Source organism: Phoxinus phoxinus (assembly GCF_949152265.1).
Source record: "Phoxinus phoxinus genome assembly, chromosome: 10".
Taxonomy (NCBI): domain Eukaryota; kingdom Metazoa; phylum Chordata; class Actinopteri; order Cypriniformes; family Leuciscidae; genus Phoxinus; species Phoxinus phoxinus.
The window spans coordinates 21,306,225-21,323,454 of record NC_136885.1 but is presented as its reverse complement, the minus strand read 5'-3'; the positions used below and the strand labels follow the sequence as shown (position 1 = coordinate 21,323,454).

At 40.5% G+C, this 17,230-nt stretch overlaps 1 protein-coding gene across 1 annotated transcript; it reads left to right on the top strand.

The window, feature by feature from the left end:
- Window positions 1-9,239: 9,239 nt before the first annotated feature.
- frrs1l (ferric-chelate reductase 1-like) lies at window positions 9,240-16,637 on the top strand. Its single transcript, XM_079626854.1, has 5 exons — window positions 9,240-10,244; window positions 11,161-11,245; window positions 12,087-12,225; window positions 12,307-12,553; window positions 15,586-16,637. Exons 1-5 carry the CDS (start codon window positions 10,040-10,042, stop codon window positions 15,756-15,758), a joined length of 849 nt encoding a protein of 282 aa, XP_079482980.1. The 5' UTR covers window positions 9,240-10,039; the 3' UTR covers window positions 15,759-16,637.
- The last annotated feature ends 593 nt before the right edge of the window (window positions 16,638-17,230 follow it).

Below are 17,230 nucleotides of genomic sequence, written 5' to 3'. Positions count from 1 at the left end.
TAACCACATGTCGGAATTAAAGTAAAAGAGTACTGGAAAGAAAGAGAAAAAGAAGATAGGAAGAAATCTGAGGTATAAGGCAAGCAGCCAAAGGAAACGAGAGTGAGTCAGTCTCCTCAGCACATCAGAACCCGAAGCCATTTCTTAATCTTTCCTTTCTCGCTCCCCCCTGTTGCTCGCACGCCTGCTGTGTCTATGCAAGTGTTGAGGGCCGATGTTGTCAGCTGTCAGTTACAATATTGACGCTGATCTGGCTCAGCTCCGGACACTGAGCTCATAAAGCTCACCTCTTGGGAGGTGTGAGTGCTCGCGCGTGTGTGTGTGTGTGTACCTGAAGGTGTGAGGGTATCTCCTGGGTGATTTCCACTAGCTTAACCTGCAGTAGGGCTGTAATTAACTGGGGCTAATTATTGGCAGGCAGGGGTTAGGATGCTTATGAGAGATCCCTGTGCTGCCTGTGCAGATAATCACAGCTTAGGGGCCTGTCAGAAGTGTGTGTGTGTGTGTGTGTGTGTGTGTGTGTGTGTGTGTGTGTGTGTGTGTGTGTGTGTGTGTGTGTGTGTGTGTGTGTGTGTGTGTGTGTGTGTGTGTGTGTGTGTGTGTGTGTGTGTGTGTGTGTGTGTGTGTGTGTGTGTGTGTGTGTGTGTGTGTGTGTGTGTGTGTGTGTGTGTGTGTGTGTGTGTGTGTGTGTGTGTGTGTGTGTGTGTGTGTGTGTGTGTGTGTGTGTGTGTGTGTGTGTGTGTGTGTGTGTGTGAATGTGGAAACGCTATGCAGCATGGATTCAGGTAAGAGTATAGCCCCATCTAGCGAGATTCAACATTTGAATTCAGCAGTTCTACAGGCACCCCTTTCACATTCGGGGTACTAAACAGATGCTACGGCAGTATTTTATTATGGAAGATGACTGGTAACGTGCTAACAATCGTAAGTATCACAATCTCTTTTTTTTTTCTGAATGCCTGTAATGAATTTGACAGCAAACAGCAGCTGTTGAGCTGAATTGATTTCATCTCTTAATCATCATTTCCTGTCATTCGAACAGACTCATAACATATTCAATTAGCAACTGAACCTCAGCCAGCAATCCATATGAGACGGAGGAGAGGCGAGAAAGGAAAGGTGCAGGAAGGGGAGAACACATGGGAAATCACTGCGCGCCACGGCACTGCAAACATCTGTAGCGGGATCCACAGAGGAGCTGCTGAGATACTGAGGGTCAATAGAGGGGTCTAACAGGACAAAGACACTCGGATGTGTCATTTCCTCTCATAATCCCATTCTTCACACTTTTTTTCATATTTTCTTGTTTTAAATACTGAATCTGTTAGTCAGGGGAGGGGGGATAATTAAGATTTTTGAAAGAAGTCTCTTGTGCTCACCAAGGCTGCATTTTAAGTGTTTTCTCTTTTAATATTTTCTTATGTAATTTATTTCCTGTCTTAATTTTGAGTAGCCATTCCTATAATATTCATTGTCACATGATCCTTCAGAAATCATTCGCATATGCTGATTTGCTGCTCAAGAAACATTTCTGATTATTATCAGTGTTGATGGTTGTGCTGCTTCATATATCTATATTATAAATGTTTTTGTTTTTTTTGAAAACCATAATACCATTCAAACATTTGAGGTAAATAAGATTTACAAAATAAATAAATAGCTAAATAATACTTTTAATAAGCAAGGACACATTCAATTGATTAAAATTAACCATGAATACATTTATAATTCAACAAAATATTTATTTAATATAATAATAATTTCAAATATCAAAAGAATCCTGAAAAAAATGTATCGCAGTTTTCACAAAATATTAAGTAGCGAAACTATTAATCAACAACATAATAAGAACCATATTAATAATTTATCAGCAAATTGAAATATTTGCAAACATTAGAATGATTTCTGAAGGATCATGTGGGATTGAAGACTCAAGTAATATCATTTTAATATATATATTAAAAACACTTATTTAAATTGTAATATTACTGTTTTATTGTTCTCTTGATCAAATAGGCTAAATGCTGCCTTGCATGCTGGAGCACATAAGAGATTTCTTTTAAAAATATAGAAAACAAATCTTAATTGTTCCAAACTTTTGACCATATGAGCAGATTTGTCATTCACAACCATGATTTTTTTCTCCCTTACTTAGATAAAGAGAGAGCTACAGCAGAGACATAATAATGATATGTTTTGTTGTACAGGATGCGTATTCAGTGGAGCTTTTTACAGTGTGCATGTATTAATTAAGAGTTATTATGTAGTGTGTTATGTATTCATCACATTTTATATGTACCAATTACAGCAGGAACTGCAGGTTATTTTCATATCTACATCAATTACATTAACAAACACTCTGACAGGAGATTATTTATGCAAGCGTGTGCAACTGTGTGTGTGTGTGCGACCACAGAAATCATGATAATGATAACCTCATCAGTGTCTGTGATTACAGTAATGATGTTAGTACACAAATGCACTGGTCTCTCATTAGGAGAATCTGTCCACAGGGTAGAGCAGGGGGGGCCTGTGTCTAAAACCTAATATATCAAATCCACATGGAGTCACACACATAATGCAGTTTAAGTGCATGCTGGCTGCGTACTTTCCATACAACAAAAAGTGAAGCCACACAACATGGCCAAAAGTGGACACATGAACGGAATGACCACATTCTTTTGTCCTACAAAAAGTAGCTTGTGTGTGTTATCTGAGAGATGACTGAGGGTCTGGCCTCTTTATAGGTATGCCTATTCAACTGCTCATTAACACAGATATCTGATCAGCCAATCACATGGCAGCAACTCAATGCATTTAGGCTTGTAAATGGTCAAGACAATCTGCTGAAGTTCAAACTGAGCATCAGAATGGGGAAGAAAGGTGATTTAAGTCACTTGAACATGACATGGTTGTTGGTGCCAGAAAGAATATTTCAGAAACTGATGATCTTCTGGGATTTTCACACACAGCCATCTCTAGAGTTTACAGAGAATAGTCCAAAAAAGAGAAAATATCCAGTGAGCGGCAGTTCTGTGGGCAAAAATGCCTTGTTGATGCCAGAGGTCAGAGGAGAATGGCCAGGCTGGTTCGAAATGATAGAAAGGCAACTGAAACTCAAATAGCCATTTGTTACAACCGAGGTCTGCAGAAGAGCACAACACATCGAGCGTTGAAGCATGTGGGCTACAGCAGCAGAAGACACACCAGTAGGGTACCACTCCTGTCAACTAAGAACAGGTAACGGCTTTTCACACAGGCCCACCGAAATTGGACAATAAGAAGATTGGGGGGGAAAACGTTGCCTGGTCTGATGAGTCCCGATTTCTGCTGTGACATTCAACTCATGCTTTCATGTCCTTCCCTTTATTGTATAGGCCTACCCATCTTCTGATGGCTTCCAGCAGGATAACATACAGCATATCACAAATCTCAAATCATCTCACTCAAACTGGTTTCTTGAACATGGCAGTGAGTTCACTATACTTGAATGGCCTCCATAGTCACCAGATCTCAATCCAATAGATGTAGGGTATATATCATCATGTGTCAGTATTTATAAAACTATTTTCTTCTCTTGACAGGTCTGGAAAGAGGCCTGTCTTTTCACCACCAGGAAGGAACCAACTAAGACGGTATGTAGCCTACTTTTCATGTTTGTAATGTAGCCTAATGCATCTTGACACATGGCATGACAGACTAATCACCCAGACAAAGGCATTGGCAAGTGGCAATCAGCAAACATACACTGGATTTAAAAACATGAAACATTGAAGTGTTCTGCAAAAATTCACTGATATGTTGGACGAGACTATGGATTGGAGACGACTTATTTTTTCTTCCCATCCCATCATCCCTCGTCATCCATCCTGAGGACAGCCACGCAGAATGATTGACAGCCCCTGCCGTGATCCACAGAGATCTGCACGTCAGTTAGCGATATGACCTCCCCAGGTTACCATGGTAAACGACCAAGATTGGTTCTAAACTGGGTAGTTTGATTGAGTTAACGCTAATTCACGTTTAATGACGCTATTGATTGGAACACGCGGGTGTTTGTGTTCTAACAGCCTCTGTCAAACCAATCAGATTAGCTGAGTACACCTGTACAACCGCAGAAACAAATAGCGCAAAGCAAACACATTGACGGGACGGGCTCGTAGCGAGAGAAAAGCTGCGATCGCTCCAGGATCAAATAGCAATCAAGCGGCAGTCAGACAAAGCGGAGATTTCTGTGACCGGACTCCAAATGAGCGCGCAAGAGACAACTAGAGAAACAGAAAGCTCATAAGCGCTCGCCCTCGATCTCTATTTGCTCAAACTAAGAATTGAAGATCACTCTTCGCGTTGCACGCACACACATAGGGCTCAATCTATCACCACAACACACTCTCATGGGAGAGGGAACATAACACATCCGACCATCGCCAGATTAATGGGTTAACAGCAGGCACGTGCCTATAATGTGCTCCCGGGGACCCGGAGATTAGGCCGCGGCAGACAGTCCCGTCTTCGGTGGGCAACAGACGTCTATCGATCCCTCTGTATGTGTGCATGTCTGTTCTGTGTACTAGACTCAAAGCGAGGGAAAGAGTGATGGGTATGTCACCAGTGCTTGCTCTGCTGACAGTACGTAAGGACTGTTGACAAGTTAAGATGAAGCCTCACACACAGGCTCTCTCAGGAATAATAGGGCCCTTTTTCTTTCTGTCAATAACCATGAAGTGTTTTGGGGTGTGCGCGTGCACTCAAATAATAGTAAAATATAGTAGCCAACAATAGGCCTACGTGGAGTGGAATAGAGGAATAAAAGTTTTAACAGTCAACAGGCCCATTTCATGCTGTGATGTGAATCTGGTTATTGTTAAGTTGTTAAGTAAAAACCTTAAATGCTCCCTAAAAATAATATTTAACTGCAAAAAAAGACTCTAATGCTTTTGTCAAACTTGCAACTTTTAGGAACACAAAGATCAATCTTGCTTTTTAATTGTATAGCTAATATGTTTTTTTCAGTAACACAAGTAACCTGTTAATGCATTTTTACAGAACACAGAAACCTCTCCCAACATGCACTGCAGCATTAATAATTATGGTAAAGTTTACCCTTTATTTCTACAGTTTATTCAAACATTTATATCCCTTAAAATTTTACATTTTTGTTTATTTTTTCTTTTTTATTGTTATATTATTCGTCCATATATTAAATATGTTAAATAAAAAATAAAATGTGTCTTTTTAAATTCAAATATCATAACTTAATCTTCTGGAGAAACAACAGACTTCTCTCTGGTGACGAATGCTAGACTTCTCCAATCATTTAGTTGCTTATACACTTCCTCACAATCGTCTGCAAGCTCACATTGAGATCTGCCTCCATCCCATCAATAACCGATGGACTGAACCAAATCCGCACCCTACTTTTGTGTCGCACAACTGAAGAAAAGATCTGTCGCTATTTCCGTTAAATTGCGACTTTAAGACAGTACGCTTTTGGTAAAGTGTTGATGAAAAAGATGCATGAAAGGCTCAGCAGCTCGGCTTGAGTTAGGCAGGTCATTCCACCAGCAGGGAACAGTCCTGTTAAAGGTCTGTGAAAGTGATCGTATGCCTCTTTGGGATGGCTCCACAAGGAGCCGTTCTCTTGCAGAACACAAAGCTTCTGGAGGGCACATAAGTCTGTAGTGAGTTTAGGTATAGGGGCGCAGACTGCAGAGCCAGGTTGTTCTGCAAACATCATTTGATGCGAGTGGCAATTGGCAACCAGTGCGGTGTGACATGCTCTCTCTTCACTCTTGCTCCAGCATTCTGGGTCAGTTGCAGATGTTTGACAGTACAGGCTGGAAGGCCTGCCAAGAGAGCATTACAATAGTCCATTCTGAATAGAACAAGAGCTTGGACAAGGAGTTGTGTAGCATGCTCCGGATCTTTAGCATTAAGACAGTAAGAATTTTGCTCTCCTTGAATGTACATTTCTGATGTAGGCCTACACATAATATAGAACAATTTGAAACTATTTAATTGGAGGGAACAATCTGCATAGTATATAGATACCTTCTTAAAATTGACAAAAATTATGGCAGATTATAAGTCTTGGCATCTCAACATTTTGATTCACTGAAGACATCTACTTTGAATAATGAAAAGTAGACACCTACTTTTTACACCTATTTTGTGTTACTATGTTAATTAACAAGTGAAAATCAAAGACGTCATTTGATATCAGCATCTGCATGCTGAAATTTAGTTTGTATATGTTGTTAAAATGCACAGCATGCCTTAAAAATAGACTTTCTTGGAAATTTCAAATGAAATACCATAATAGTTTGCAGATACTGATTTGTTTTTAAAGCTCTGGTCAAGCAGGTTCCATTGTAACATTTGAATACTGGACTCTCTCTTCCTCTCCATCTCCCTCTCTCCGGTTGTCTTTCTCTTTCCCCTCTGCGTTTGTGAATGGGACCTGCGGCCATTGTCTCTGTGTCAATCACACACTCTCACACACATACCCAGGAGACACACAATTGACATTTGGCGGATTGCTTCTGTGTGTGTGAGTGTGTGTGTTTTAGGTTATTAAGATAAGGCAGGTATGCCGTAGGTTCTTCATTAACATGTTAGGGGATCTCATCATCCTTTCTCCTCTAGCACTGTGGCCGTAATTGGGTAAGGCTATTAGACACAGAGTGATCACGCCTGTGTGATGGCAGGAGGGGGATGGTGGCGTGGCCAATGGGGGAGGATGGAATCTCATAACTATAACACAGTGTGTGTGTATGAGAGCATGTCTATATCAGTGTGTGTATGTGCTGATGGGATAGGACTATTAAAGCTGATGTCGGTTTAGGTAGACTTTAATAGTCCTGCTAAGCAACGGGTAATTGGCCGTATCCGGAGAAAATAGGAGAGATTGATTTAGAGGTGTCTGGGCTGGGTTTAAATGGACACCTTGGAGGATGGAATTTTAAGCTGTAAAGTCAGGCTAGTGCCACTTGGCATGTGTAACTGCACAATACGAGTGAGAAAAAAGGATGAATACACTATAAATAGCCTTGAAAACACTAACCATGTGATTCTTAATAAATGTATCCTAAGTTTTTGAGTGCAGTTTTGAATGTGCCATTCCGTGTTTTTGTTTTGTTTTTGTTTTTACTATCCATGGCTTTATCTGTGATCTACTCTATTTTGTAACAACCTTGTGATCTCCCTCCATGTGGTCTAATTTAGACATTTTCCTTCCATTAACTGATGGTTTGTGAAGGATCAGTGTTGCTGAGCCATATCAGCATTTGTACTTGGTGGCTTGCTACTGATTTTGCGGTCTTAAATCACATTCCACCATACTAATCAGATACTGGATAGAAAAAAGGTGAAGTGAGACAGTGGGCTTCTTATTTTATCTTGTTAAAACAGATGGAGGAATGAATGTTGCAAAATACAGAGAAATATAAGCAAAATTGTTTCAGTCTGACTAAAATTGAACCTTAAAGGTGCCATGTGTAATTGTCTGGCAAAAAAAATCAAGTCATACTCCACATTCCATACCAGATGGGGGCAGTATACCTCACATATCAAAATATGTGATGTATGTAGGATATGGTATTTTATAAATCACACACTATAAATATGATAAAGAAGCAGAAACAGATAGTTGCAGTAAAGTAAGATATTTTAATAAGTTGAAGAAACAATAATGATTTGTGACACACACACACTCGATTTGCGCATCGCCATCATGTGTGTATTACAGGTAACGTTATTACATTGCTTCCTGATATCACGTGCGCAAACACAAATAACCTATATATATATATATACTACAGGGCCGTTGAATGCTCGTATCTGATAACCGTGAAGCTCTTGTAATTATTACTTTACCCAACCATGTCGAGTGATGCAGTAAACATCAGACAGCGCACGTGAACCGATCATCTCTACTATAGTAAAAAAAACATGAACACTGTTGAAAGATACAGTAGGCTACAAATGACCTGTTCGTGCCACAAATTGTTCTCCGTCCTTAGCGACCGAGTCATTGAATGTGAAACAGCGGCTGCTGTCGTCAGCGAGCAGCACTCTTCAGACAACGAGGGCGCGCGCGCCGTGTTGATACCTCCGTTTCAGTTTCTCGAACCCGCGCAGTGCGGCGGTCAGAACACGGAGACCATTCTGCCCCTAGCTATGCGTGCGAAAGCATGGGGAGCGATCCCGGGCGTGTCAGAATGGGTGCTGAACGTTGTAAAACAGGGCTATGCGCTACAGTTCGCTCGCCGTCCCCCGCGCTTTCGAGCCCGGACCGTGACGAGCGGTCCTTTTCTTATCTGATTTGATTTGTGCTTCTCTTGCCAAAGGCTTCAGCCATCCTTCCGCTCTCTTCCCTGAATTGAAATGAAATAGTGGGCTGTACTTTCCACACGATTGACATCAGGTTCAAGTACGCCCACAAGCCGTGCGATTTATTCGTGTATTGCAGGTTGGCTGGTGGTTATGTGCCCCGCATACCGCCTCCCATGGCCGAAACTGGTATTACGACACCTGTCGGGCCGTGGCTAGTTATGCTAATGCTAATTAAGGTTGATATCTCTGCAGCACTATAACTTGACATTTTTTTAATGACATCATTGCCCTTATTTCTTCTCATTCTTTTGATGCGTGTAGCTCATTTTTTGGATATTTTTACCTCAATTTTTACACATGGCACCTTTAATCTAAGAATGATAAAATGACAAAAATATCACAATAATATATAATGTAATTTAAAAGTACAGTTCACATGTTCACTAGCAGAAGTGAATACTTTCAATATTGTATATGCCTATATTACTGAGGCATAATAGGCCTACAGTAGCCTAGGCTATATTGCAACGTGATGAAGCCTCTTTCCTTTTAGAAATTAAACACTGCCATCTAGTGATTCGTGTGAGGTTTACATTCTCCCCTACTGTCATTGTGAAAACCACAAATATTTTAGTTGGAAGAGATTAAATAAATAAAAAATATTATAATAATAATTAAATGTGTAATAATAAGTAGGCTACACTCCCGTCCCGGGATGGGTTACCAGAATTTTACTTTAAAATAATGTTTGTGAAATTGTTACAAACATCAGAGGATTAGATGGCTGTATATTTTAGTTAGCCTATAGGCTACTTGTAGAGGCTATGTCATTACATTTTATAATCTTAATATACAAACTTCTTCGACATACCTATTAAAATATGTTTGTTAGCCTACTCTAAAATGTGGGCGACTAGGTGGCATAAAAGGCCACATGATGACGATTAATTAATCTAAATTGGCTTCTAAAACACGTTTTAACATATATTTTTAATCCTAGAAATAGTTCCTTGTTAAATATAGCCTACCTTTCATTTGTAAATTAGAAGGTTATACATTCTACATTTTACTAAAAACGATTTTACAATATTTTACAGTATTAGACCTCAATGTCTTTGTCTTTAAAAATCTAATATTTGTTTAATAACGTTTGAAACGTACATTTAACCAATTATAAGGTTTTACATACTTTTAAACACGTTATAACATAGGCTACAGACAGTGTGTCTGCGACTGCAGTTCAGTGCGATGCTATTGGAACGAAAAGCTGCCGATCTCTATCGATTGACGTGCAAGGCGAAGAAAACACAGATAGAGAGGGGAGGAATAATGTGTGAAATCAGTGCAGAACGGTTCCATAGATTCAGAAGTGGGCAATGATGTGATAATAAATAACAAATAGCTATATCTAAATAGTGTATGCAGTTAATAGTATCACTGAGCGCGCGTGTCATTACCAAGCAACATCCCCTATTGGTTACAAATCTCACTTTGAGCGGATTGGTTTGGCCCTATTCATTAACGGCACCTCTCAGCAGCACCCCCTCCCTCTCGGACCAAACGAAACGCTTTATCATGAAAGGGATTTAATTAGCTACATTTTATTATTTGTTATTCAGTCTAAGTATCAGTAGCCTACTGGAATGCGACTAGTAAATCAGAACCGATTCTCTTCGCCTGTACAATAACCATTATCGCGTCAGTCATGTATCTTCTGCACCCGCTGCTGCAGATCTGTGTACTGCTCGATGCGACACTGTGGCTGGCGGTCTCTGCCAGCCCTACCGATGATAATGTACTGCGGGCCGGCCACGGAGAACACGGAGAGCCGGGGCATGAAGAACCACACAAGGACTCGTACAGCACATTCGCCTCCGAGTTCCTCGAGTCCAGATACCTCTCAGACGAAGGTACGAAGGAATAAAGCGACAATGCTTACATTGAAATAATGAATGTTGTTTTTGTGTCGTCTCTCTGTTCATGTGAGTGCAATTCACTGAATACATACAGTGAATGGTCACAATGTGATACCCTCCCTCGGTCGCACTACAGGCCTTTTAATTATAGGTTAATTGTGTTGTCTGTTAGTGATCATTATCAGCAATACTTTTATCAGAGATTGTTTTTGATTCACTGATCCTTTCCATTCATATATAACATCAGCACCTTGGTCAGCAGCCCACAACACAAGCCTGTGAAACTCATTTCCAGTTATCAGCAGACTTTCCCAAGTCCAACCAGTCTATTTTATATTTAGTATACTATCTGCAGGTGCTCAGACAGTGGTTCATAAAGTCACAACACATCAAAGGGATAGAATAGCATAGAAATATAAACTCTTCATACCACATGACTGGGCCAGTGTTGTAGATACAGCTATGCAACATACATGATGGGACAGTGTTCAATCGTATAAAACATGTTCAGTCTGTAAAGCTGCTTTGAAGCGATATGTATTGTGAAAATACAAATAAATGTGAATTAAATTGAATTGCACATAAATGAAAACTAAAATGAGATTTTAAATTAAACAACTTACAAATGTAAGTTCTCAAGCAGGGAATTGTGCAGCATACATGATGGGACAGTGTTCAGTTGTATAAATGTGTGAATGTAAAACACTATGTGTAATGTCAGGAAAAATGTGGAAAAAAAGTTAGACAACAGTACATTATGCAAACTCAAATTTAAAATGAAGAAATTGAAGTTCAACTAAATCATTGACCCTCCCACATGAAAAAATATATTGCATCGTTGTTGTTTATTTTAGTAGTAGGACTAGCTGAAACCAGTTCATTAATGCATTGGTTGTCTGATGTCTCATAGGTTACCCCTTCCCAACTGCACCCCCCGTGGACCCATTTGCCCGCATCAAAGTTATCGACTGTGGAGTAACCAAAGGATGCATCAGGTGAGCGCATGGAACAAAGGTTAAAATTAGTCTAGGAACAATAATATTATTGTAGTAGTGTCAAATAGTGTATTGCATGCTGTATTCTGCCAGTACATTATAAATGTCAATCAGACACTGCTTCTCTGTGTCGTTCAATGGAATGTTCTGCAGCATGAAATATACATACACATCATGTAGAATTCTTGTAATTCTGTATTGATGGTAATTCTAATATAATTAGAAACCTGCTGGGCATTAATGCCTGACTCGCCTACGCTGGTGTCAAATTGTCAGCCGCTGGGTCATCAGCAGGGAGCCACCCTTCACCGACGTTTCGCCTCTTTAGTCCCAGAACATCTCAGGGTGGTGGAGCAACGGACGGGGACAGGGTCTCCCTGCCGCTGGACTCTAGATCTCAGGTCCTTTTGCCTTGAGGCTTCTCAGCACCCCAGCTCTTGTCATTCCTCCTCAGCCATAGCCAAAAGCTTCCTTTTCTCCGCCTCTTCGGCAAGATCTTAAAGGGATAGTTCACCCAAAAATGAAAATTCATCAAATGTCATCATTATGTTACATCCTTATTTGTTCCAAACCTGTGTGACTTTCTGACATCCGTGAAACACAGGAATCAACTGTTTTTGTCCATATACCGGTAATCAAAGTCAGTGGGATTCAAAACTACAACTACACACTTGCTTTAATTTTATGGAGAAATAAACACCGAGATATTTTTCAAAATATCATCTTTTGTGTTCCACAGAATAAAGAAAGTCAAACATGTTTGGAATGACATGAATGTGCGTACATGAATAAAATGTGTGCCTCAATTTATTTGTTTGTCTTAATCTTTCTGTTGCTGTAGATATGGCAAACCAGGCTGTGACGCAGAGACCTGTGAATACTTCCTGAGTTTCAGACGCATTGGCACAGATGTGGAATTCGAGATGAGTGCAGACACTGACGGATGGGTTGCTGTCGGTTTCTCCTCTGACAAAAAAATGGTAAAAGGGGGTAGGGAGTGTATATAAGGTTTGAATGCTTTCAGACCTGCTAAGAAATACACAATAATATTGTTGTTGTAGGGAGGTGATGATGTCATGGGCTGTGTTCATGACGATAATGGACGTGTACGGATCCATCATTTCTATAATGTGGGCCAGTGGGCCAAAGAGATCAAGCGCAACCCGGCACGGGACGAGGAGGGCATTTTTGAAAACAACCGCGTCACCTGCCGCTTCAAACGGCCTCTTCATGTGCCACGGGAGGAGACGCTAGTGGACCTGCACCTAAGCTGGTACTATCTGTTTGCTTGGGGACCTGCCATACAAGGTAAGTCATTCATCCCCATTTTAAAGGAGTCGTATTATGCTTTTTTATGAGTGTAATGTTGCTGTTTGAGCATGAAAAAGATCTGCAAAGTTACAAAGCACAAAGTCGACTTCTAAGGTAGTTATTCTCTATGTCAGTAAGCACTGTTTCTGAACTCTCTGATATGCCTCGATTGCAGTCTTGAGGTTTCTTCTGGGAACGAACACATCACAATATTCCTCATTTAAATAATTCCAGCCCAACCCCAAAAAAAGAGATCACAACACATTGGTCCAGCCGACCAATCAGAAAGTTTTTTTTTTAGAAGGCAGGGCTTCAAAGAGGCGGGAATTAAACAGGGATGCGTTTCCCGTACAATGATGTAACTCACTGCTTAACCACCGTGGTACCATGCATCGCTGTAGAAACTTAACTAGCTGGTCACGACTGTTTTCCGAAACCGGTTGCACCTCTTGTCGTTTCAATCACATTAGTTTAACAATATAGGACTGTCGTTAATGACGTCACTTGAAGGTGGTGGAGTAATAACTTCTGCTAATTAAAGGTGCTCTAAGTAACTTATTTTACGTTAACCGAACAGCTTCGGAGTCATTGGAATAGTTATATGACTTTTTTCGGGTTGAATAGTGGTCGTCTCGCACCCCCAGAGCGCCTGTGAGTGGAAAAACCACACTTGCAACTTTGGGCCGGCGGGCCACAGCGTCAGGAAGTATCGCGTGATATCAAGTCTCGCGATGTAACGAATTGCTTTACGGCATATTATGATATCATTCTAAGTATCATACATACCTCAGTGGACATGGCTCCGTGCGTTCGCCGGCGGCTTCTCTGAAAACAAATGCACGTGACCAGAGGGAGAAGATGGGAGGGGGGAAAGTTGCCAATGGTTTTACGACAGTTTTCTCAAATATCTATTACGAAACTGTAGGGGGGAGCTCTAAAAAGAAACCTGCGAGAAAACAGCGAAGAAATTTCCAAACCTACTGAGTGCTGCTTTAATCGGTTCGAGAGCGCAATTAATGTTATTAATATTATTATACTTCATTTACATAAACAACATAGAGCTGTTAATTTTTTTTAAAATCACATTAACATGCAGTATTATTTGGCATACACTCCCCGTATATATTCGGTTCATTCAGTCAGCAGGTTTCTCCACGTAAAGTCATTTTTCTGGCATGCTACTGTAACAAATCGTGGATTCCTACATACTCTGAGGTTTCCGTATGCAAAAACGGGGCTGAATGTTGACATGCTAAAATATTAAATATTAAATGAATGTTTAAATTGGGTGAAAGATATACAATGTACTGAATGTTAGCTTGCTCATTGTGCCCAAGAGCACGATCTATTTAAGTCCACATGCCTTTTTATCTAGAAACTATGCTTCTAACCACAGCTCGAGAGCTAGTTCCTACCATGTAAGTTTGTGACACGTTTTGCGAATGTTCACTGGTACTATGGTTCCAGGAAAGGTCAAATCGTTCTTCTATGTTGGTAATGATGGAACTTGCGACCATAGCAAATAATGCTTTTGGGAAACGCACCCCAGAGTGTTTCGACAGACTGGGAAGAGAGGTGCTGCAACATATGTGAAATATTTGTTTTTTGAACAAAAAACAACCCTAACCCTAACCCACGACTTTGAAAAAGGTCCTCTTTAAGGCCGTGTGTCCACCAAAGCGGCTGGCGTGTTTTTTCAATTGTTTTCAATGGGAACGCCGCGTTTTTAGAACGCCAGGAGCGTAACGAGGCGCTGAGCGAGTATTTAAAGTCCCACTCCGATCATATTTTGAGCTATTTTTAAACATTCCCAGTGGTCTTTAAATTATGATTATGCCATTTTTAGCCAAAATCTCAAAACCTGTTCCGTTTTCTGGGACTTCGCTTCAGCAGAGCGGCATTAGCAATTAGCCTCTGCGTTGTGGGCGGAGCCGTTGGCACGGAGAAGCATTACAGTATTATATATACACGTTAATTATTTTTATCCGAAGTTAATCAAAGTTATCACCGATCATTATTTCACTCCGAGACGTCGCGGTAAATGTCTCAATATTTCATCCCTCCCACTGTGATCAATCAGGACATATTTAGTATCAGTGGATTGCTCGGAATTTCAGGATTATTATGATGCTAATGTCACCACTATATCTGAAAAACTGACTGACTCTCTCACGAGTGATGGGCTTGACACACGAGAGGACAAACGACTGCGACAGGCGAAACTCGTCGCCACCCGGCGTGTGCAAGTCTACTTGGACGAGCGCGGAATTTCACATGCACGAATGTCGCCTGTTGCTTGGCTGGAGGAGGCTGGCTGCCCTCTCTCTTTATGTAATGATGTAATTACTGACGGTATCAGTCTGTGCTCTCCAAACTTTAGTTTTGACGATTGATAGACGGTGAAAAGTGACTTATTTGTTACAGTATGTGTTCCAATTTGAGTATGAGCTCGTGGCCCCGCCCAGTGGAGTTACTACGTCATAACTCCAGTCTATTTTAAACGGCATTTTTGCGTCTGCTACTGATTCACAGACATTTGAATGTAGAAATACTCAGAAATACAACTTTGAGCTTATTTTTCTCAAGATATGTCCTCTAACATCAGAAAAATGCCACAAGAACATGTTAACACCTAGAAAAACATGATTTTCATCGGAGTGGGTCTTTAACGCTCAAGCGATGATCGCTCGGCGTTTTTTACAGGTCGCCGAGAGTTGAAGAATGTTCAACTTTGGGTAAAACGCAGCGCTCATCACTGTCACTTTTTAGCCAACCGTCCAATCACAGTGGAGGAGGTGCGGGGCTAATACCACACCGACCAATGTATATTCTGTATCATAGCAACAAAGCGTCTCAACTGAAAAAAAAAACTGCGCTGCCAAAACGCTCTCAAGCGTTTTCAGCAGAGCGCCTAGCGTTTTCAGCTGGCTAAAAACGCTTTGGTGGACACACGGCCTAAGGCTACAAATTCAGCCCGCTTTATGATTTTTACCCTGTTGACATACATTTTGTTCTGTTTTTCTCCTCAGGTTCCATCACAAGGCATGACATTGACTCCCCACCGGTGTCAGATCGCATGATTAGCATCTATAAATACGAGGACATTTTCATGCCTGCCACAGCCTATCAGACATTCTCCTCTCCCTTTTGCCTCCTCCTCATCGTTGCTCTTACTTTCTATCTGCTGATGGGCACACCATAACCAGCCAAGAGAGAAGGAATACAACTAACCATGGAGACTCGACTAATACAACTTGCTTAACAGTATTAGAAACAGGCAGCAATAAATAAGATGACAAACACATTGTGATTCTACAATATCCTCAATCTACATAAACTAAGATGGTATTTGGACTGCGGATTAATATTCAGTTATATACAAGCAATGATTCTCAATCAGAAGTGAGAGAGTCAACCATACACTTATTATATATTATAACCCTGAATGGTATGTTACTCCATGGTAAGTTTAGTTTACAATAGTTGAAACAATCTGAGTCAAATTAATGTTAATATTCAGTATACTTAAGGGTGCGGTCACAGTGAACTTTTGGGTGCACAAAGTTGCCTAAAGTGATGCATGTAGCTCAGCTTTCTATTGGTCAATGCAGCGAATCCGTAAAAAACTTGAATCCATGGGAAAATCTTTTGCCGAAAATTCTCGATTGTGTGGATTCCTATTGAAATGACTGCATTTCACCCGCGAAAATTCGGCAAACAGCCGTAAAAGTGTCCAAACCTTTACAGTGGCACATATCATGACACACTTTGTCCCACCACAGAGCTCTACAGAGAAGTGAACTGCCTCCTATTGAATTTAATGTTTTGCCAAATCTCAGTAGAAATGCTCTGCTGTTTGTAGTTGCCTGCTTTCCACTATTTTTCCAGTACAGTATAGCTCTGATGAACATTTATTAATGCTGTGAATTTTAGAGGAATGTAAATTAATGCCTGTGACTGACTACGCAACTTACAGCAGTACATAATTGGCCCTCCAGCACAAACACACACACATAGTATTCATAACACATCACTGCCTTCCAGTTAGCCAGCTCAGTATTTGATGATGCATGCCAGCAAACCAGCTTCATCTGAGCCATTTAGACCAGTGTTCACTGGAGTAGAACCAGTCCAGGAGAGAATCATGTGGTTTTTATTCCAATGAATAGACTTTCTATACCAAGGACTTCATGCCATTGCAAATGTTCCAAGAATTGATTGCTGCCTGTGTAGAACGATTTGGATCACACCAGTTAGCGTGTGGTTGTATACAGTTCTAATTCTTTGGCACTCTTTGAGAATATCCTGTAAAAAACAAAAAACAAAACATTTGTATAACAGATTGAAGAGCGCCAAGTAAAGATGTTTAGAAAAGTATTTTGTTTTAAATACATTGTTATATTTACCTGAAGGATATATATCAGGAAATGTACCTACTTGGAGGAGTGATACGATTCCTTTTTGATGTGTGCAGGCCAGAGATAATCATGTAATGTAGCACGAATGGAGACATTGTATGCTAATGGTCAAGGAATAATGTTTGTAAGGTTGCCAGTGTTATATTTTAATATACTTTTGAAATTTTGACATTGACAGTATCAGAGAATATGCAATGATGAGTGTGCTTAGTGAAGGACTGTGAGCCATTATTTGAAACAAGTCATACAAGCTATT